This window comes from Rhinoraja longicauda, chromosome 40 (genome assembly GCF_053455715.1).
Source record: "Rhinoraja longicauda isolate Sanriku21f chromosome 40, sRhiLon1.1, whole genome shotgun sequence".
Lineage (NCBI taxonomy): Eukaryota > Metazoa > Chordata > Chondrichthyes > Rajiformes > Arhynchobatidae > Rhinoraja > Rhinoraja longicauda.
In genome coordinates, this window is record NC_135992.1 from 9,431,602 (window position 1) to 9,454,646 (window position 23,045).

Consider the following 23,045-nt stretch of genomic DNA (forward strand, 5'->3'; position numbering starts at 1 on the left):
GAGAACAGGAGAGAGTAAGCAGATTAGGCTGTAAACTCTGGAAGTTTACAGAGAATAATAAGATGTGATCTAGACTAAATGTGTACGGTTCATCTGGGAATTGATGGATAGACACAGGAATGATTTGCCCTAGCTGAGGCATTTTGGACTGGGGTGATAGTTTCAAAATAAGGGATCGCCCTTCAGGACTAAGGTATAAAAGATTTCTTTAGCAGTGCAGCGACTTGTGAAGCAGCATCAGGTCTGGCAGAGGGAAAGGACTGAGCAAAGACAGAGCTACTAAGCAGCAGTAGAAAATGCTTCTCGATAACACCCAGAGCATCACCAAACCAACCAGCCATCCAATGCTAGGCAGGCTCAAGCGAATCTTGGGTCTGATCCACAGTGTGCTGAAGGTTTCCCTGGAGAAGGCGATCAGGGATGCTGTCGACCTACACCGAGCATGCCAAGCGCAAAGGTGGTCACGGCCATGGATGTGTACGCACTGAAACGCCAGACCTGTGCACACTATGGATTCGCTGCCTGAAGGCTCTTCTAGGACCCACCCAAAAATATATATATTTTGTGTATTGTGTGCAGTTCTGGTTGCCTGATTATAGGAAGGATATGGAGGCTTTGCAAAGGGAAGGTTTAACAGAATGATGCCTGGATTAGGGAGTATTAGTTACAGGGAACGATTGGACAAATGTGGATTATATTCTCTGTCTGTCTGCTGGAGGTTGCAGGGAAATCTAATAGAAATACCTTCTATATACTAAAACTCGTTTGTTTGTTTCTGAACTACAGCCAAAACGGTACACGATAGCGCAACAATTTTAGGCCCACCTTGCTCACCGTTGTCCCTTTGGTGCTAATGGAAGAAGTTTCATTGAAATCGGTGTTATATTTTTTAAGTTACTCACATTTTAAAGTTTAAATCTATCTCCTAGGGAGGGAGGGGAGAGGAGGTTGAGGGAGATGGAGATGGAGTGGGGGGAGGAGGGGAATGGGGATGGGAGGAGGAGAGGGTGCTGCACCAATGCAGTTTGGGCCCAACGGGTCCACTTGGTCTGGTATAAAATATATTTAGATATGATAGACGCCCAGAGCCTTTTACTCACGATTGGGGGAAAAAAAACAAGAGGGCATAGCTTTAAAGTGAGAGGGACAAATTTTTATGGCGATATACAGGACACGTTCTTTTACACAAAGGGTGATGAGTGCCTGAAACACTCTTGGGTGCGCTGTTTGAGGCAGAGACGATAGTGGCATTTATGAAACCTTTGGATAGGCAAATGGATATGGAGGGACATGGGTTATGTGCAGGCAGATACGAATTGGTCTTGACATCATGATGGGCACAGACATTGTGGGCCGAAGGGCCTGTTGTGCTGTGCTGTTGTATGTTCTAGAGGGTGATGACTGGAATTCTCTTGAAGGGCGATGGAGTCGGTCACGGTGTATTCAGGATGATTTTTGTTTTTTTTTACGGGGCTGAAGAAGATGGGGATAGTGCAGGAAATGGACAAGGGGTTTGAAGAACAGTTGTGACCTTATTGAATGGCAAAGCAGGCTTAAGACTTTGATGTGAACACTTCAAACAAAAAGGCTCCTGTGCTGTTGTTTACATATAGGCTTGATTATATAAAGCTTTCAACTCGAGTAAGGGTAGGTGTCATGTTTTATGTTGCCTTGAAGTCTATCTTCAAGATAAAGAATGGAGACAGCACTTTGTGTCATAAATCTCTTTCAATGTCCATCTATTAAAAAATTGGTTCTACAACTGTCTCATGTTGCAACTCATCACATGACTTAACTACGTCATGCACTTACCTTGCACGTTACAACCCAATTGTGACAATAACTGTAGGCTTTGATCGAACAACTGCACCCAAGACGAAGGATAAGGAACTGTTGATCAAAGGGTGCGTTTTTTTTTTGCAAGGGTGTTTTAGATGCACAACATCCAGAGGTTTGTGTTCGAATCTCGCATGCTGCATCTTGTCATTTTGTCCGTAATACAATAAATAGCACAAAAATTAGTGCCCTGGGTTTAATTCTGTCCTCTGTTGTCTGTGGAATTAGCACATTTGTCCAGTGACAGTGGATATCTCCAGTTCCTACAGTTTTCTCCCCCCTGCCCCCCCCACATATCCCAAAATGCTGGTACATTAATGAGCTACTGTAAATCGCATCGTGCTGGATCGCGGCAAGTGAATCCAAGGTATGTTAATGGCCATGTGAGGGAGGATAGCTTAATGAAAAGTAAGTGGGGGAATAGGAGTTATGAGATTGCTCTGCTGGGAACAGTGACGGAACTGAGGAGTTGAGTGGTCTTCCCTTGTGTCATATTGAGTAAGTTATAAAATTGGCTTGACTATAGGAGACTGGGTAATGGTAGTTTTTTTTTTTTGGAAGCATGTGATGAGTGGTGTTCGATGGGATCAGTTCTGGGACCACTGCTGTAACGTGCATGAATGATTTGGATGTAGATGCGGAAGTAAGTTCCCGGACGATACAAAGATTGGTGGAGTGTCTTGACAGTTTGGAGGGTAGTCATAAGTTGTAGGGTGATACCAATGTGTTGGTGAAATGGGCTGGAAAGTGGCCGATGAAGAATAGTCCAAGTAAATGGATACATGCCATTCTGCCAACCACAAACATGCCGATCTGTGGGCACCCATCTTTATTAACCTCATCTTCCAATGCCTGGCTCATTTTAGGAATGCTATTGAGGCTAGGACATTTACGATGAATGATTGGATCGAAGGGACTATTGAGGAAGAGAGGTTCCTTGTTGCAAAAAACTAAAGATCTTAAATAAGATAGGATACTGTCCTTCATTATTGGGACATTGAATACCCGCTCAACCTTGTAGAACATTGGTCAGGCCTCTGTTGAGTAGTAGTGTGTCGCCCGGGATGCAGCATTTCAGTTGTGGGGAGAGGGCGTTACGGTGACACAGAGGTGGAGCTGCTGCCATACTGCGCTTGCAGCACCGGAGACCTGGGTTCGTTCCCGACGACGGGTGCTGTCTGCACGGAGTTTGTACGTTCTCCCGAGATCTTCAGTTTCCTCCCACACTCCAAAGACGTACAGGTTTGTAGGTTAATTGGCTTGGTGTAAGTGTAAATTGTCCCTGGTGTGTGTAGGATAGTGTTAGTGCGTGGGGATTAATTGGGAGTACTGAAGTAATTGGGACAACTACCTGTATACGGAGGATTCATCTCACAATGTGATGAAATGTACTCTGACTTCTGTGAAGAGGACCATATGGCATTGAAACTGCTCAACTGTGGAGGCCAAGTCGATGGATATTTTTAAGGCAGAGATAGATAGATTCTGGATTAGTACAGGTTGTAGGGGTTATGGGGAGAAGGTAGGAGAATGGGGTTAGGAGGGAAAGAGATCAGCCATGATTGAATGGCAGAGTAGACTTGGCCAAATGGCCTAATACTGCTCCTATCACTTATGAGCTCCCATTTGGTCATTTTGGAGACTAATCCAAAATGGTTTCCATGCATCTTTGACAAGTGTTCAAATCTATGTTAAAAATAAAGAGCAGAGACACTTGCAAAGAAGATGGTTCATCTTCCATTTATACAGCATCTTTTATAACCATGTATCTTGGAGTACTTCACAGCCAAAAAAAAATTTTTGTGCCATATTTACTGTTGCAGGAACAATGGCAGTCAATAAAGTGATTAACACATGATCTACATTAATGACACAGATCGTCTGCGTTTGAAGGATGAAACATTAGCTAAGCTATGACAGGAATCGCTGAAGAGTAACAGCATCAGATCTTTTGGTTGTGAATACTGAACACACTGCTGCAGTTATTTATTCACAAAATGCTGGAGTAACTCAGCAGGTCAGGCAGCATCTCGGGAGAGAAGGAATGGGTGACGTTTCGGGTCGAGACCCTTCTTCAGACTGAAGAAGGGTCTCGACCCGAAACGTCACCCATTCCTTCTCTCCTGAGATGCTGCCTGACCTGCTGAGTTACTCCAGCATTTTGTGAATAAATACCCTTCGATTTGTACCAGCATCTGCTGTTATTTTCTTACACTGCTGCAGTTAGATGCATTGAAAGCTAAGTCCTTCTGAATCAGTATTTTCCCTCTCCAAAGTAATGTTTTCTCCAGTAAAAAGAATCAATGTACAAGCAAATGTTGGCATTGTTCAGAAGGATTAAATGATTTTTATATGCAGATACTGGTTTAAACTGAAAATAGACACAAAAAGCTGGAGTAACTCAGCGGGTCAGACAGCATCTCTGGAGAAAAGGAATAGATGATGTTTCTGGTCCAGACCCTTCCTCAGACTTAGAGAGTCAGGGTAAAGGGCTTTCTTTCCCCCCGACTCAGTCTGAAGAAGGGTCTCAACCCTTCTCGAAACATCGCCTATTCCTTTTCTCCAGATATCAATTATATTTTAGTGAAGGCACATGGTTCTTTTGAAACTATTTGGAGTCGGGCTGGTTACCCGTTGTCTCCAATGTGTCAGTGATATCAAATCGGTGTTGAGTGTTACAGGATGTTGTTGCTGAATGATGTACGTGTAAGTGAGACCCCTGGCTCTGCTTCAGGGGCTGTGTAGCAATCCACCGTGCACACGTTCACAACCGTTGGACTTTGAACCACATGAGAGACGTGCCCACTGCTGTCGTCGGTGATATCTTCGAAAGCGCTGTTGATTTGATCAAAGTCCATCTTGCTTTGGTCTATTTCAAAATGCTCAACGTATGTGGATGCATCCTCGTCGTAATGTCTCTGGAAGACTATGCGCCGTGGCCTGAGTTTGAAGGCAGCAATTACAGCGCCGATGATGGCTAGAACAACCATCAGAGTGATTCCTCCCACCACTGCATGTTGTCCCTTCTTGTCTTCGGACTGCACGGCCTCTGCACTACCCGTAGTGTGTGCCTCTGAGCATTGATTGGAAGCGGGGCGATGGCATAAATGGATGGTGTTGCTTTCGGGGATCACGCAAATTTGATACCGTGCTCCGGCATTGAGTTGACTCAGTTCCACTTCTCGAACGCCGCCCATCATGTGAAGGCTCTGCTCTTGCGCAGCAGTGGTGTAGCGAACCTCGTAGTCATCGCCCATGTCTTTCTGGATGTCCCAGTTCACCAGCAAGGTGTTTGTGGACACCTCACTCACTCTGACCTCTTTGATCCGATTGGAGAGACATGGGTCAGGATTGACGGGGAGGGCCTTTTCCCCAGTGTTGGCCCTCACGGTTGTCTGTGCGCTGCCTGCATTGGGAGAGAAGGCCTGAACAGTCCCTTGGGTTGAAGGAAGACCTCTCGGAGTGGAAGTTTTGTTCTTGTCCCTTTGCCATGGGGTGGCAGTGACTTCAAATCCGTACGGAGGGCAAGTCAGAAACTCTGCCTATAAAAGAGAATACCATTACTCGATTAAATACATATGAAGATATCCAGTACGGACCAAGTCTGAAGAAGGGTCTCGACCTGAAACGTCACCATTCCCTCTCTCCCGAGATGCTGCCTGACCCGCTGAGTTACTCCAGCATTTTGTCTCCCATGAGAAAGCCACACCATGTCCAATTGAACAACAAACTCCTTCCTAAAGGAGGAAGCCGATGGTCTGTGTGGGAAAGAAGTGCAGGTGCTGGTTTAAATCGAAGGTAGACACAAAACGCTGGAGTAACTCAGCGCGTCAGGCAGCATCTCTGGAGAGAAGGGATGGGTGACATTTCGGGTCAAGACCCTTCTTCAGACTGATGTCAGGGGAGGGGGTGGGACAAAGATAGTATGTAGTCGGAGACAGGATGATTAGTGGGAGAATGGGGGAGTGGATCAAAAAGGTCAGAGTGAGTGAGTTGACCACAATCTTCATCCAAATGTCTTAGGGGCTAGTGGAATCAAGGGATATGGGGAGAAGGCAGGCACGGGTTACTGATTGTGGATGATCAGCCATGATCACAATAAATGGCGGTGCTGGCTCGAAGGGCCAAATGGCCTCCCCCTGCACCTATTTACTATGTCTATGTCTACATTGACTATTGAGTACCCAGAAATTCTACATTCATCTTTTTTTTTTTGTTTGATTCACGTTCTCGTCAAATCCCGCAGATTCAATCTCCTGCCTCCTTACCAGAGACAATTTACAGTGGGCCGATTAACCTATCAATCCATGCATCTTTGGCATGTGGGGCACCTGGAAGAAACTCAAGCAGTCCCAAGGAGAAGTGCAAACTCCGTACAGACAGCAGTAGCGGTCGGGATGGAACCAAGATCTCTGGAGCCACGAGGCAGAATCTCCACGAGCTATGCCAAGTTGCCGCCCCTCGGAGTGGGAATGGAAAGAGGAGATTGTTGAGGGAAGCGTTTATGTCGAGGAAAAGTTCATGGGGGACTAATTGGCTTCTGTAAATTGTTCCCAGTGTATAGGATGGTGCCACTGTACAGGGTGATCGTTGGTCGGCGCGGACACAGTGGGCCTGTTCCCACGCTGGATCTCTAAAGTTTAGACATTAGTAAAGCAAGTTACCTGGATGCTTGGGCACTTGCTAAGCACATATTGGCTTGTTGTTTTTTTTTTGTACTTTTTAAATGGAATTCCCTTGTATAGGAAAATAACTGCAGATGCTGGTACAAATCGAAGGTATCACAAAATGCTGGAGTAACTCAGCAGGTCAGGCAGCATCTAGGAGAGAGGGAATGGGTGACGTTTCGGGTCGAGACCCTTCAGACGTTTCGGGTCGAAACGTCACTCATTCCCTCTCTCCTAGATGCTGCCTGACCTGCTGAGTTACTCCAGCATTTTGAGATAGACAATAGACAATAGGTGCAGGAGGAGGCCATTCGGCCCTTCGAGCCAGCACCGCCATTCAATGTGATCATGGCTGATCATTGTCAATCAGTACCCCGTTCCTGCCTTCTCCCCATACCCCCTGACTCCGCTATCCTTAAGAGCTCTATCTAGCTCTCTCTTGAATGCATTCAGAGAATTGGCCTCCACTGCCTTCTGAGGCAGAGAATTCCACAGATTCACAACTCTCTGACTGAAAAAGTTTTTCCTCATCTCAGTTCTAAATGGCCTACCCCTTATTGTTAAACTGTGGCCCCTTGTTCTGGACTCCCCCAACATTGGGAACATGTTTCCTGCCTCTAACGTGTCCAACCCCTTAATATAATCTTATATGTTTCGATAAGATCTCCTCTCATCCTTCTAAATTCCAGTGTATACAAGCCTAGTCGCTCCAGTCTTTCAACATATGACAGTCCCGCCATTCCGGGGATTAACCTAGTATTCCGGGAAATTAATCTGATACCTTCCCCTTGCTTGTACAGTGCTTTGGGAGAACTTGTAAACTGACACATCATTTGTTTGTTTATTTTACCTGTATATTGACCAGAAGTTTGCCGGAATGGGGACTGGGTGAACGACATGTGACCTCTCTCTGGTCTGCCGCTCCATGTTTCAGAAGCCAAGCTTGGAGCCAGAGGAGTTGGCAGTCACACCTCCAGGCATTTCCGCTCAGTCCAAACTGCTTGACGGTCCTGAAAGATTTGCTGTCGGACAAGGTGGCCAAGCGGTTGTTCCTCATGCTCAGAATCTCCAGCTTTCGAAACCTGGTGAACGCCGAGCTCGGGTCTTGATCCAGAAACAGGTCGTCCATGTACAGCTCGACCAAGAACTTGAAAATGACCGAGTTCAAACTGGAGATGTTGTTGCTGCTTATCTGCAGGACTTCCAGCTTCCTCAGGGCGCGCAGTGCGCGGAGCGGCACGGCGGTCAGCCGGTTGTTGTCGAGGTGAAGCTTCCTCAGGTCCCTGTTGCCAGCAAAGGCCCTTGAGGAGATGCCGCTGATTTGGTTATTGCTGAGGAATAGCCACCGTAAGGCTGGAAGGCTCTTGAACGTCACGTCAGCCACCCTGGAGAGACGGTTGTTGCTCAGGTCGAGAACGTTCAGCTTCATCAAGGAGGTAAACACACCTGGGGACAAAGGCGGAGAATGAAATAAAACCATGCACCTTTTTTGCATCTAAATGCAGCTCTTTTCTGTATTGAAGTATCCATTTGAAGTCTATTATTATCCTCACAGTTTTGTGATAAGAGAATCCTAGAATTGTACAAAATCAGCCCTAATGGCCCCTCACAACTGTGCTGAGTGTGAATACTTGCACTAAACCATTATTTCCACATTGGCCCTGCATCCCTCTACTCCATTTCTAGCCAACTAAGGGCAGCACTGTGGCACAGTGGTAGAGTTGCTGCCTTACAGCACCAAGTCAAGTCAGGTCAACTTTATCTGTCACATACATATGCAAGATGTGCTGTGAAATGAAAGTGGCAACACCTGCGGATTGTGCTAAAACTACAAAACAGAATAGAATCATTTTTTTTAACACAAAAAATAAATGAATACAGTAAATTAAATTAGTCCCTGGTGATATGAGAGTTAACCAAAGACCCGGGGTCCTTCCTGACTACGGGCGCTTGTCTGCATGGAGTTTGCACGTTCTCTCCGTGACAGCGTGGGCTTTAGAAACATAGAAACATAGAAAATAGGTGCAAGAGTAGGCCATTCGGCCCTTCGAGCCTGCACCGCCATTCAATATGATCATGGCTGATCATCCAACTCAGTATCCCGTACCTGCCTTCTCTCTATACCCCCTGATCCCTTTAGCCACAAGGGCCACATCTAACTCCCTCTTAAATATAGCCAATGAACTGGCCTCAACTACCTTCTGTGGCAGAGAATTCCACAGATCTTCAGTTTCCGCCCACACTCCAAAGGCGTACAGGTTTGTAGGCTAATTGGTTTAGGTACAATGGTAAAAATTGTCCCTGGTGTGTGTAGGACAGTGTTAGTGCGCGGGGACTGTGGTTCGGCGCGGATTCGATGGGCCGAAGGGCCGGTTTCATCACTGTATCTCCAAGCGAAACAGAACTTACAGATTCTTCTTAGTACTTATAATTATATCTCTGCCTCTACCACCTCCTCTAACAGCTTGTTCCAGATATTCACCAATCTCTGTGCATAAAAACATTGACTGCAAGGCCTATTTCCTCTTCAGCTGAACTCATCCATGCTGACTAATATGCCCCATCTAAGATAGTCCCATTTCCCTGCGTTTTGGCCCACATCTCTCAAAACCCTTTTACCCATGCCATGTGCCTGTCCAAGTGTCTTTTAAATGCTGTTATAGCACCTGCCTCAATGTCCTCCTCTGGCAGCTCCTTCCAAATGCCCGCAAAATGGCGGCGCTGCCCTAGCAGCTGCGGCTACACCTGCGGTCCATTTGTCTTGTGTTTTTGTTGGTTTTTTTTTGTCTTAATTGTAGTTGTGATGTGGTGTTTTTGTGTTTGTGTACTATGTGTGTATGTGGGGGGGAGGGGGGGAACTGTAACATTGTAAATATGTATCCCTTCCGAACGGAGACCCGACCTTTGTGTTCTGGGCCGTGTCTCCGTTCCTGCTGCGGCCTACCATCGGCCCAACTCCTGGAGCTGGCGGCCTCCAGGGCTCTGGTTCGCAGAGCCCGCGGATCGGACTTACCACCACCGGAGCCGGCCGTCTTCGGAGGCTGCGGGAGCAGCTGCGACTCGCCTTAGGCTCGGGCCGCGTGGATGCCGACATCGGGAGCTCCGGCAGCGGCAGAGGGTTCGCCCGCCCCGGATCACGGGGCTTGGGTCGCGGACATTTCACCGTCCGGCGCGGCCTAAGATATGCCGCGGGATATTTCTCTGCTGGGCGGGGGCTTCAATGTCGGGAGCCACGACCGCTCCGACGTGCAGCAACAGCGGCAGCAGCGTGTTCGCCCGCCCCGGATCGGACTTATCATCGGCGGAGCCGGCTGTTTTCGGAGGCTGCGGGAGCGACGCGACGCGCCTTAGGCTCGGGCCGCTGTGGACCGTCCGGTGCGGCCTCCAACCACAACAACCTGACTGCGGGCGAGGACAGCAGGAGAAGGGAAAGACATTGTGGCCTTCCATCACAGTGAGGAGAGGACTGGAGGAGACTCACTGTGATGGATGTTTCTTTTTTTGTGTGTTTTTGGGGTTGGGTAATTTTAATGCCTATTTAATGCTTTTATTGTTGGACTGTGTTTTGGGGGTTTTGGGGTTGTGTAATTTGAATGCCTATTTAATGCTTTTATTGTTGGACTGTGGGTGACCGAATTTCGTCCAATATTGGATGACAAATAAAGCTATCTTGATCTTGATCTTGACATCTCTGAGTGGAAAAGGTTGCCACTCTGGTTCCTCTGAAATTTTGCCCCTCTTGCCTGAAACCTATGTTCTCTGGTTCTAGCTTCCCCTACTCTGGGTAATAGACTCTCTGCATTTGCCCTATCTTTTCAATCTCTTACCATTGCCGGAGATGCGATTGTTTTCCGGATCGTATCTCCGGTCGCTCTGCGGCCTGACATCGTGGTGGCCTTGCTCGGGACCGACTTTGAGCCCCACTGCAGGGCGTGGACTTACCATCGGAGCCAATTCCTTGCCTGGGATCAACGCTGCGGATTTTGACATCAAGGAGCTCGCAGTCTCGGGTTGAGACCGACGTCGGGGAGCTCCAAAAGCCGCACGACGTTCGACTGGCCCCGACCGGGGGTAGATCGCCCGACGTGGTGGAGTTGAGATTCCCCCCCCCTCCCCACACGATGCAGGAGCTTGATCGCCCCAAAGAGGAAGGCCCACTGCCGGCTACGGGAGTCAAGATCGTCCCGTCAACGGAAGGTTAGAGGCCCCGACAACTGGAGGACAACGAAGGGAGTGATTGAACTCTTTTCTCGCCTTCCATCACAGTGAGGAATGTGGAGGAGTCACTGTGGTGGATGTTCATGTTAAAATGTATTTTGTGTGTCCTGTTGCTTTTTATTGGTATGACTGTACGGCAAATCAAATTCCTCGCATGTTGCAAAACATACTTGGCTAATAAAGTATGATTATAGAAAATAGGTGCTGGAGGAGGCCATATGGCCCTTCGAGCCAGCACCGCCATTCATTGTGATCATGGCTGATCATCTACAATCAGTAACCTGTGCCTGCCTTCTCCCCATATCCCTTGATTCCACTAGCCCCTGGATCTCTATCTAACTCTCTCTTAAATTCATCCAGTGAATTGGCCTCCACTGCCCCCTGCGGCAGATAATTCCACAAATTCACAACTCTCTGGGTGAAAAGGTTTCTTCTCACCTCAGTTTTAAATGGCCTCCCCTTTATTCTTAGACTGTGTCCCCTGATTCTGGACTCCCCCAACATTAGGAACATTTTTCCTGCATCTAGCTTGTCTAGTCGTTTTATGATTTTATATGTCTCTATAAGATCCCCTCTCGTCCTTCTAAACTCCAGTGAATACAAGCCTAGTCTTTCCAATCTTTCCTCCGCTGTCACGCTGTGAAAACAGAGAGGATGAGGCGGAGTTTCTTCCCACAGGCCATCAGGACTGTTAACTCTCATATCACCAGGGACCAATTTAATTTACTGTATTAATTTATTTTTTGTGTTAAAACTTTTTTATTCTATTCTGTTTTGTAGTTTTGCACAATCTGCAGGCGTTGGCACTTTCATTTCACTGCACGTCTTGTATATGTATGTGACAAATAAACTTGACTTGACTCGTGTGACAGTCCCGCCATCCCGGGAATTAACCTTGTGAACCAACGCTGCACTGCCTCAATAGCAAGGATGTTCTTCCTCAAATTAGGAGACCAAAACTGCACACAATACTCCAGATGTGGTCTCACCAGGGCCCTCCCTATACAACTGCAGAAGGACTTATTTGCTCCTGCACTCAAATCCTCATTATGATTATGGGGAGATTATGGGGTTACTGATTGTGGATGATCAGCCATGATCACAATGAATGGCGGTGCTGGCTCGAAGGGCCGAATGGCCTCCTCCTGCACCTATTTTCTATGTTTCTATGAATGCAATTAAATCTCTGTATTCTTTCCAGTTTAACAACCCTTCCTATAGGAGGGTGACCAGAACTGAACACAATACTGCAAACAGACGAGGAAAAAGGTTAACAGACTAGCGTTCAGATACCTGGGACGATGTTGGTGAGGAGATTGTTTTGCAAGTGTAGGAAACCCAGGCTGGTTATGTTCTCAAATACCCCGACCTGCAGCTCCTCGATGCTGTTGTTGTTCAGGTGCAGGTATTCCAGCCGGCCCAGCCCGCTGAAGGCTCCTGGCGCCAGGCTGCTGATGTCGTTGCCGTCCAGGTACAGGCTGATCAGAGCGGGCAGGCTGAGGAAGGCATTGGCCGCGACCTCCGGCAGGCGTTGGGAGCGCAGGCGCAGTTGGGAGGTGAGGCCGGGCAGCCGGGCGGGGAGGCCGGGCAGGCTGGCGTTGGTGCAGCTGATGTGCGTGCGTCGGGCGGTGCACGCGCACTCTGGCGGGCACGCCTCGCCCGCTGGGGCTTCCGCCATCGCGGGGAAGAAACCCGCCATCGCCGCCGAGCACAGGAGGAATCCCAGGAGCGGCATCTTCTGCAAAGGCAAAAAAAAGGACTCCTCTGGTGAGTGATGTGCATCGAGCCAGGATACATGTTGCACACTCTTCATCAGGTGCACACAAACTGAGATTTACAACGAGATTCACAAAATGACGCCAGCAAATCTCCCGTCGTCCCAGAGCACCAACTGCCATGAAACAAGACAAAATACATTGCACCTATTGTCTATTGTCTCTTGCTATTGAGGGCGTGCAGCGTAGGTTAATTCCCGGAATGGCGGGACTATCATATGTTGAAAGACTGGAGCGACTAGGCTTGTACACACTGGAATTTAGAAGGATGAGAGGAGATCTTATCGAAACGTATAAGATTATTAAGGGGTTAGACACGTTAGAGGCAGGAAACATGTTCCCAATGTTGGGGGAGTCCAGAACAAGGGGCCACAGTTTAAGAGTAAGGGGTAGGCCATTTGGAACGGAGATGAGGAAAAACTTTTCTAGTCAGAGAGTTGTGAATCTGTGGAATTCTCTGCCTCAGAAGGCAGTGGAGGCCAAGTCTCTGAATGCATTCAAGAGAGAGCTAGATAGAGCTCTTAAGGATAGCGGAGTCAGGGGGTATGGGGAGAAGGCAGGAACGGGGTACTGATTGAGAATGATCAGCCATGATCACATTGAATGGCGGTGCTGGCTCGAAGGGCCGAATGGCCTCCTCCTGCACCAATTGTCTATTGTCAAATCTCCCGTCATCCCAGAGCACCAACTGCCATGAAGCAAGACAAAATACATCATCAACTTGCTGAATTTCAATAAACTTTGCTACCAATATTCCCTTTACCCGAGGACGATAAGGGAATGGAATATGTTACCACCCAACACACGTGACAATTGTCCCCAGTGTGTGTAGGATAGTGTTAATGAGGGGGATTGCAGGTCGGCGTGGACCCGGTGGGCCGAAGGGCCTGTTTCTGCGCTGTATCTCTAAACTAAACTAGACTAGAGAACCCTGCAAGTGGCTTTGTCCCCATGTGGCCTGGATGCCCTTGTCCTTGGTTGTAGAGGTCGCTGGAACTCGCTGTGGAAGTATCATCACAGAACTACTGCAGCAGTCCGAGGAGATGGCTCTCTCCACCATCCGCTTAAGGGCAATTAGTTCAGTTTAGTTTATCGTTATCGTCACCGTGAACATGGAACAAGCTGCCAGAGGAGGTGGTTGAGGCTGGGACCATCCCGACGTTTAGACAGGTACATGGATAGGACAAGTTTGGAGGGATATGAACCAAGTGCAGGCAGGTGGGACTAGTGTAGCTGGGACATGTTGGCTGGTGTGGGCAAGTTGGGCTGAAGGGCCTCTTTCCACACTTTTTTTCACAAATTTTGCTGCCTGGAATCCAAACAGCAGAAAGACAATACATGATTACAATCGAACCATTTACAGTGTATAGATACATGATTAAGGAAATAACGTTTAGTGCAAGATAAAGCCAGCAAAGTCTGATCGAGGATAGTCCGAGGGCCACCAATGAGATAGATTTCCATCAACTTCCACTAATCACCAATTAGATAAAAACAAATAAATAAATAAATACTGGCTTTGTTATTGACATCAGCATTCCAAAAATTGATATTTAAAAATAAAAGAAGCCCAAATCTTTGTAATTAGGGTGGAGAGCATTTGTCACTGACGTCCTTGGTGAATTGCCTTCATCCAAGTCCCAGCCCTACCTGAATCCTGCCGTGTTCTGCTGGAAGTCTCGCTTGGACAGAGGTTGTGACCCAGAGGTTATTTATCAACCCTTGGTTCTCCAGTTCGAACAAACAAATCGCATCACGTCTAAGAGCGGTAGGAAATGGCCGAGGGAAGTGGTTGGACTGGGGCTGGCCGCCGGACTGCACAAGATTCCCTTATCTGGGGCACAAAACATGGCTCGTGTGTTCCTGTTCCACTGACGAATCTCAACAGGAAACAGACTATCTTTAATCTTCAAGATTTAATACGGTGAACAAACATTGAATCAGTGCGCAGCCATATCCAGTGTCCCAGTGTTTCAGTGAGGGTACAGTATTCTGTTTGATCCGAAGATGGGCCTCTGACCCCACATCCTCTCCAGTTACTCTGCTCATACAACCCAGTTGCTACGTTAACCTTTTCTTGCCTCCTAGACCAGATTCAGCACTGTCTTGGTCTGCTACCCGAGGTCCACTAATGTTCATTCAAATCTCTGCGACTCATTACCCTCCACTTCAAGTCGTACCGACTATCACGCCTCTCGCCGCCTCTCATTTGTAACCGCGCCTGAATGTCCATGTAGCTTCCCACATCTCTCTGCACTACCTGTGTACGAAGGAACCGCAGGTGCTGCTTTAAACCAAAGATAAACACAAAAAGCTGGAGTGACTCAAAAGACAATAGACAATAGGTGCAGGAGGAGGCCATTCGGCCCTTCGAGCCAGCACTGCCATTCAATGCGATCATGGCTGATCATTCTCAATCAGTACCCCGTTCCTGCTTTCTCCCCATCCCCCCTGACTCCGCTATCCTTAAGAGCTCTATCTAGCTCTCTCTTGAATGTATTCAGAGAATTGGCCTCCACGGCCCTCTGAGGCAGAGAATTCCACAGATTCACAACTCTCTGACTGAAAAAGTTTTTCCTCATCTCTGTTCTAAATGGCCTACCCCTTATTCTTAAACTGTGGCCCCTTGTTCTGGACTCGGCGGGACAGGCAGCGTCTCTGGAGTGAAGGAATGGGTGACGTTTCGGGTCAAGGCCTGACGAAGGAGCCTCGAATTCCCCTGTCAGGAATTCCCAAATGGTGGGATAGCTGACTAACTGTCTTTTGTTGAACTTTAGATGGAGTAGAGACCACTGATGAAGCAGCTACTCGGCCATAGAGTGTCGTGGCGGGACACAAGGTTGGTGTGGGAATTGGGGTCAGGATGGGATACAAGATGGCCACCCTGGTTTGCGATCACAATGGGTATGGTGTGGTGTGGTGTGGTGTGGTGTGGTGTGGTGTGGTGTGGTGTGCTGTGGTGTGGTGTGGTGTGGTGTGGTGTGGTGTGCTGTGGTGTGGTGTGGTGTGGTGTGGTGTGGTGTGGTGTGCTGTGGTGTGGTGTGCTGTGCTGTGGTGTGGTGTGGTGTGGTGTGGTGTGCTGTGGTGTGGTGTGGTGCAGTACCGGGTTGGAATAGAGTGCAGGGAAGGATGGGTATTCGTGGACTGACTGAGTTTGAACATTGCTGATGGTGTGGGGCAGAGCAGAGGAATGAAAGGTTCCCAGAAGATAGACACAAAATTGCATTGTTTACGATAGTAAAAACTACCATTTGGTCCACAGCTCACCCAAGACTTCATTTCTGTCTCTCTGTCTCTCTGTTTCCTTGTCTCTGTCTCTCTGTGTGTCCCTCTGTGCCTCTCTGCCTCTGTCTCTCTCTCTCTGTCTCTCTCTGCACCCTCTCTCTCTCTCTCTCTCTCTCTGCCCCCTCACAATCTGCCCCTCTCTCTCTCTGCCCCCCTCTCTCTCTCTCTGCCCCCCTCTCTCTCTCTCTGCCCTTTTCTCTCTGCCCCCTCTCTCTGCCCCTTTCTCTCTCTCTCTGCCCCCTCACTCTCTGCCCCTCTGTCTCTCTCTGCCCCCCTCTCTCTGCCACCCTCTCTCTGCCCCCTCACTCTCTGCCCCTCTCCCCACAGATGCTGCCAGAACCTCTTGAGTGTTTCAAGCGTTTTCTGTCGTTATTTCCGATTTCCATCGTTAGGCAGTGTTTAATTTCCTATAAATGCAAGCTTATCTGCATTAGAAAGCCAATGTTTATCTAAAGAGTACACTTGGTGCTGAGGTCAGATGTCAGGTGGCTGTGTGGGGATTTAAGTCATTTCCAGTTGTAAATTAATGGTATCTGCTACAGATCGGCTTCCTGTTTTTGTCCCGTAGTTCGTCTGCTCTAGGCTGGTTCAGCAAGAGGCTCTTTCACAAAATGCCTGGGAACAAGCTGTCAGCAGCAACACACGAGAGATCTGTTTTAACAGCACAATTCCTGCTAGTGAATTTTCCACTTTGGGCTTTCAACACTCACCTCTTCCAGGGCAGCACAGTGCAGCAAAGTTGCCTGTAAACACCCCCACCAAAAAAACATCCTCGCCTCAATTTAGCTTAGTTTAGTTTAGAGATACAGCGCAGAAACATAGAAACATAGAAACATAGAAAATAGGTGCAGGAGTAGGCCATTCGGCCCTTCGAGCCTGCACCGCCATTTAATATGATCATGGCTGATCATCCAGCTCAGTAACCCGTATCTGCCTTCTCTCCATACCCCCTGATCCCTTTAGCCACAAGGGCCACATCTAACTCCCTCTTAAATATAGCCAATGAACTGGCCTCAACAACCTTCTGTGGCAGAGAATTCCACAGACTCACCACCCTCTGTGTGAAGAAATGTTTTCTCATCTTGGTCCTGTACCAAGCCAATTGGCCTACAACCCTGCACGTCTTTGGGAAGTGGGCGGAGACCGGAGATCCCGGAGAAAACCCACGCGGGTCACGGGGAGACTGTACAAACTCTACACGGACAGCACCCGTGGTCAGGATCGGACTGGGAAAATCTGGCGTAATGAAATCTGCTGCTGCTCCGCGCTGTGCCGCTAAAAGGCTGGCAGTCGGAGACGAGGCAGATAATTTGTGTGTGGTGACCCCCAAAACTGAAACCTTTTCTTTGGTTGGGTGAGCAATTAATAGCAGATCAGCGCACCAGGACTAACTAAGTTTGGGCGGCACGGTAGCGCAGCGGTAGAGTTGCTGCTTTACAGCGAATGCAGCGCCGGAGACTCAGGTTCGATCCTGACTACGGGTGCTGCACTGTAAGGAGTTTGTACGTTCTCCCCGTGACCTGCGTGGGTTTTCTCCGAGATCTTCGGTTTCCTCCCACACTCCAAAGACGTACAGGTATGTAGGTTAATTGGCTGGGTAAATGTTAAAAAAAATTGTCCCTAGTGGGTGTAGGATAGTGTTAATGTGCGGGGATCGCTGGGCGGCACGGACTTGGTGGGCCGAAAAGGCCTGTTTCCGGCTGTATATATATGATATGATGATGATATGAAGTCTGCAACACTCTATGCTGTGGTACATGTAACCTCCACCAGAGGGAGCAGGAGGGCCTGCCCGCTGCACTGTGTGTGAGCTTCAAACCCCTGTCCCACTGAGGTGATTTTGTAGGCGACCCCCGTCCCCACACGATCGCCAGGGTGTCGCCTGTACGCCCGTGAGTCGTCCCCAAACAGGTGTACAGGCGACACCCTGGCGATCGTGTGGGGACAGGGGTCGCTGGATGTTCAGAATGTTGACATTTTTTCGGCAACAGCGGGTTTGACGCCAATGACACACGGCTTGACGTCTCCTGACATGGGCGCTGTCGTAGGTTGTCGCCAGGTGACGTAGGTTGCCGCCGGTGTTGACTTCGGTGAATACCAACTGGCGCCTACCCACGTCAACCTGCGTCGAGCGGCGACAGGCACCGGCGTCAAAACCGGAGGCCAAAATGACGTGAATTGTCTTCAGTTGTTGCCGACAGGGTCGTGGCTGTACACAGGTTGGCTTTGGTTGTTGTAGGTTGTCACCTGTGTGGTCGTAGGTGGTCGTAGGTGCGGTCGTAGGTGGACGTCCTACGTCGCGACGATTGGGTCGCCGGTTGTCGGTAGCTTGACGTCGACTAGGTTGTTGTAGCTTGTCGTGGACATTGTCGTAAAAACATAGACAATAGGTGCAGGAGTAGGCCATTCGGCCCTTCGAGCCTGCACCGCCATTCAATATGATCATGGCTGATCATAGGGGGGGGTCCAGTTGCAGTTTTTTCGGCGACCTGCTACGACTCTGGCAGTCGCCTAAAAAATCGCCTAAGTAGGACAGGCCCTCTCAGTCTCTGGGGTGAGGTTGCATCGCGCAACCTTCTGGTTCAAAGGTACGACTTCTGCCCACTGAACACCCACGAGAAGAAAGATTAAGGACAATACCTCAATGGGCGGCGCAGTGGTGTTGCTGTAGAGTTGCTGCCCTACAGCGCCAGAGACCCGGGTTCGATCCTCCCCGTGACTTGCATGGGTTTTCTTCCCACACTCCAAAGATGTGCACGCTTGTAGGTTAATTGGCCTGGTATCATTGACCCTAGTGTGCGGGGATCACTGGTCGGCGCAGACCCGGTGGGCCGAAGGGCCTGTTTCCGCGTTGTATCTTTAAACTAAATGAAACGAAATGTACCTTCAGTCATTCAGTGTGGCAACAGGCCCTTCAGCCCATCCCTCTCAGTCTGTGCTGACCATCAATCTGTTTCTGCGCTGTCGCTAAACTAGGGCGGCACGGTGGCGCAGCAGTAGAGTTGCTGCCTTACAGCGAATGCAGCGCCGGAGACTCAGGTTCGATCCTGACTACGGGCGCCGTCTGTACGGAGTTTGTACGTTCTCCACGTGACCTGCGTGAGATTTCGCCGAGATCTTCGGTTTCCTCCCACACTCCAAAGACGTACAGGTATGTAGGTTAATTGGCTGGGCAAATGTAAAAATTGTCCCTAGTGGGTGTAGGATAGTGTTGGTGTGCGGGGATCGCTGGGCGGCGCGGCCCCGGTGGGCCGAAGGGCCTGTTTCTGCGCTGTATCTCTAAATCTAAATCTAAATCTAAACTAATACCCAGGTATTAACAGGTTCTTGTACTCTCAGAAAGACACAAAGTTCTGGAGTAACTCAGCGGGTCAGGCAGCAACTCTGGAGAACATGGATAGGTGACGTTTCGGGTCAGGAGCCTTCTTCAGACTTTGCAGGGGTGGGGTGGTGGAAACAATGTTGGAAGAGTGGAGGGGCAGGGCAAAGTGTGGTAGGTCATAGGTGAACACGAGCAAGGGGGGGGGGGCTTTGATCGGCAAATAGTTGGACAAAGGCCAGAGATAAACACACACGAGGCACGAGACAAAAGGATTAGAGAGTTGCGAATTGTGAAGCTGGAGGATTGACGAGTAGCAGATCTATAGTAGATACCATTAATTAATTTACAACTGGAAATGACTTAAATCCCCACACAGCCACCTGATATATCTGACCTCAGCACCAAGTGTACTCTTTAGATAAACATTGGCTAGTCAGCTAGAAAGTTGCGAATTGTGAAGCTGGAGGATTGACGAGGTGCAACATCCACAGATACGCCATAGCGAGCATTTTATCGTGGTGCATCCCCAGCTTGGTTTGGGAACAGCTCCATCCAAGACCGCAAGTAATTGAAGAGAATTGTGGACACAGCCCAGTCCATCACACAAACCAACATCCCTTCCATAGACTCCATCTACACCTCACGATGCCTCGGCAAGGCCAGCAGCATCATCAAGGACCAGTCGCACCCCAACCACTCCCTCTTCTCCCCTCTCCCATCGGCAAGAGGTATAGAAGTGTGAAAACGCACACCTCCAGATTCAGGGACAGTTTCTTCCCAGCTGTTACGAGGCAACTGAACCATCTTACCAACAGCTAGAGGGCAGTGCTGAGCTACTATCTACCTCATTGGAGACCCTCGGACTATCTTTGAGCGGACTTTACTGGCTTTATCTTGCACTAAACGTTATTCACGTTATTCCCTTTATCATGTATCTGTACACTGTGGACGGCTCGATTGTAATCATGTTTTTCCGCTGACTGGTTAACAAGCAACAAAAGCTTTTCCCTGTTCCCTCTGGACATTTAACAATAAATTAAACTAAACTAAACCGAATTGCTTGGGAATGTAGGTGGAGGAGGGGGAGGAGGGGAGGGGAGAGATGGTGCCAGCCAACACAGCACAATGGGCAGCACGGTGGCGCAGCGGTGGAGTTGCTGCCTTACAGCGAATGCAGCGCCGGAGACCCGGGTTCGATCCCGACTACGGGCGCTGTCTGTACGGAGTTTGTACGTTCTCCCCGTGACCTGCGTGGGTTTTCTCCAAGATCTTCGCTTTCCCCCCACACTCCAAGGATGTGCAGGTTTGTAAGTTAATTGGCTTGGTAAATGGTGTGTGTAGGATAGTGTTAAAATGCGGGGATCGCAGGACGGTACGGACCCGGTGGGCCGAAGGAGCCTGTTTCCGCGCTGTATCTTTAAACTAAATGTACCTTCAGTCATTCAGTGTGGAAACAGGCCCTTCAGCCCAGCCCTCTGAGTCTGTGCTGACCATCAAGCATTCACTGCACAGTGCCCATTTATCCTTCAGTGCTCCCCAACACAACATTGCCCTTGTGCGGGAAGGGGTTAATCTCTTATTTTCACACTTTACCCTTCCACACCTCTCGTTTCCCTCTCCCCTGACTCAAAGTCTGAGGAAGGGTCTCGCCCCGAAACATCACCCACTCCTTCTATCCAGAGGTGCTGCCCGTCCCGCTGAGTTACTCCAGCGTTTAGTTTCAATCTTCACAACATTGCCTTCCACGGCTGCAAACTCCACACGGACAGCAGCGGAGGCCAGATTCGCACCCGTGTAGCTGGAGCTGCGTCTGCTTCCACAACGGGCTGGGCCTCTGGGTAGAAGGCAGGCAGAACCATCGCAGTTAAAACAAACCACTTCTACTCACCTGTGAGGAAGCAGGCCGGGGTCGCACTGCCAACCTCCGGGGCTGGCCCTTGGTTCTTGGTCCTCCGAAATATTCCGAATGGAATTTAAACTGGAGCTGGACAGAGATCAGACCGCCGCTGTGCCGCGGGGCACTGCCACGACTGGGTCGGAAAGGTCCACTCGCCCCGTCACGGCACACAGCTCCCCCGCCGCGAGAGGCTGCTCAGACTTGTGTCCGCGAAGAGAGGAGTCTCCGTCCGTCCCCTCTGCGGGGCCTCGGGAAGTCGGGAGCTTCCTGCCATTGTCTGAGGCCCTGCAAGTGGAGATGAAGTTTCCGTCAGTGTCGAGTGCAGCGGGCAGCCCGGGACAACACACTGTCCCGGCAGGAACTCAGGGGCAAGGGTATGTCCGGTATGAGGCACCGGGCCTTTGGCCTCTCTTTGGTTTTGATGCCTCTCTTTAGAGTGCTGACATTTGGCCTTGAAGTTGCGTGCCCCCTCTCCAAAATACCGATTAGCCCACAAACGTTTGGTCTCCAAATTTGAGGAAGGATATTCTTGCTATTGAGGGCGTGCAACGTAGGTTCACTAGGTTAATTCCCGGAACGGCGGGACTGTCGTATGTTGAAAGACTGGAGCGGCTCGGCTTGTATACACTGGAATTTAGAAGGATGAGAGGGGAACTTATCGAAACGTATAAGATTATTAAGGGGTTGGACACGTTAGAGGCAGGAAACATGTTCCCAATGTTGGGGGAGTCCAGAACAAGGGGCCACAGTTTAAGAATAAGTGGTAGGCCATTTAGAACTGAGATGAGGAAAAACTTTTTTCAGTCAGAGAGTTGTGAATCTGTGGAATTCTCTGCCTCGGAAGGCAGTGGAGGCCAATTCTCTGAACGCATTCAAGAGAGAGCTAGATAGAGCTCTTAAGGATAGCAGAGTCAGGAGGTATGGGGAGAAAGCAGGAACGGGGTACTGATTGAGAATGATCAGCCATGATCACATTGAATGGCGGTGCTGGCTCGAAGGGCCGAATGGCCTCCTCCTGCACCTATTGTCTATTGTAAAATGTGTCGCTGATATCACTGGCAGGGCTCGCGTTGGCAAATGGACGTTTTCCACCAAACACCCACAGAGTCACGCAGAGGGGGGACAAGCCCTTCGGCCCGACTTGCTCATGCCGACCCTCGCACCCTTCTGCTGTTCGTTGTTCAGCTTGCTTTGAAACCCCTGGCCTTCCCTCTTCAACAGGGAAGCGAATAAACTTAGTCGCTCACTGGATGATCTTTCCCTCCCCTCCCCCAGCCCAATGTAGTTTAACCAGCGATGAAAAGAAGAATTGAACATACTTGCTTATTTTTCTATGCTTCATTTAGAGTGATACAGTGTGGAAACAGGCCCTTCGGCCCAACTTGCCCACACTGGCCAACATGTCCCAGCCACACTAGTCCCACCTGCCTGCATTTGGTCCATATCCCTCTAAACTTGTCCTATCCTTGTACCTGTCTAAAACTGTTTCTTAAACATTGGGATAGTCCCAGCCTCAACTACCTCCTCTGGCAGCTTGTTCCATACACCCACCAACCTTTGTGTGAAAAAGTTACCCCTCAGATTCCGATTAAATCTTTTTCCCTTCACCTTAAACCTATGCCCTCTGGTCCTCGATTCCTCTACTCCGGGCAAGAGACTGTGTGCATCTACCCGATTTATTCCTCTCATGATTTTGTATGCTGCCTGTCCCGCTGAGTTACTCCAGCATTTTGTGTCTATCTTCGGTTTGAACCAGCATCTGCAGTTCATTCCTAAACTAATCTATCCCTATGTCAATTCAGTCTGCCTGAAGCATCACAATAGACAATAGACAATAGGTGCAGGAGGAAGCCATTCGGCCCTTCGAGCCAGCACCGCCATTCAATGTGATCATGGCTGATCATTCTCAATCAGTACCCCGTTCCTGCCTTCTCCCCATACCCCCTGACTCCGCTATCCTTAAGAGCTCTATCTAGCTCTCTCTTGAATGCATTCAGAGAATTGGCCTCCACTGCCTTCTGAGGCAGAGAATTCCACAGATTCAC

At 49.2% G+C, this 23,045-nt stretch overlaps 1 protein-coding gene across 1 annotated transcript; it reads right to left on the reverse strand.

The window, feature by feature from the left end:
• Window positions 1–4,013: 4,013 nt before the first annotated feature.
• Window positions 4,014–21,185, reverse strand: LOC144611434 (uncharacterized). The gene is made up of 4 exons (XM_078430519.1): window positions 20,992–21,185; window positions 12,015–12,459; window positions 7,354–7,949; window positions 4,014–5,378 (listed from the first exon to the last, which is right to left on the reverse strand). Exons 2-4 carry the CDS (start codon window positions 12,454–12,456, stop codon window positions 4,512–4,514), a joined length of 1,905 nt encoding a protein of 634 aa, XP_078286645.1. The 5' UTR covers window positions 12,457–12,459; window positions 20,992–21,185; the 3' UTR covers window positions 4,014–4,511.
• Between the last annotated feature and the right edge of the window lie 1,860 nt (window positions 21,186–23,045).

Bases quoted from the DNA above. Each gene is read 5' to 3' on its own strand.
- LOC144611434 (XM_078430519.1), bottom strand. From the start codon at position 12,456: ATGCCGCTCCTGGGATTCCTCCTGTGCTCGGCGGCGATGGCGGGTTTC. The intron at 7,950-12,014 runs GTATCTGAACGC...CTTTGTCCCCAG, and splicing joins CCTCACCAACATCGTCCCAG to GTGTGTTTACCTCCTTGATG. The intron at 5,379-7,353 runs GTAAAATAAACA...TCTCTTTTATAG, and splicing joins AACTTCTGGTCAATATACAG to GCAGAGTTTCTGACTTGCCC.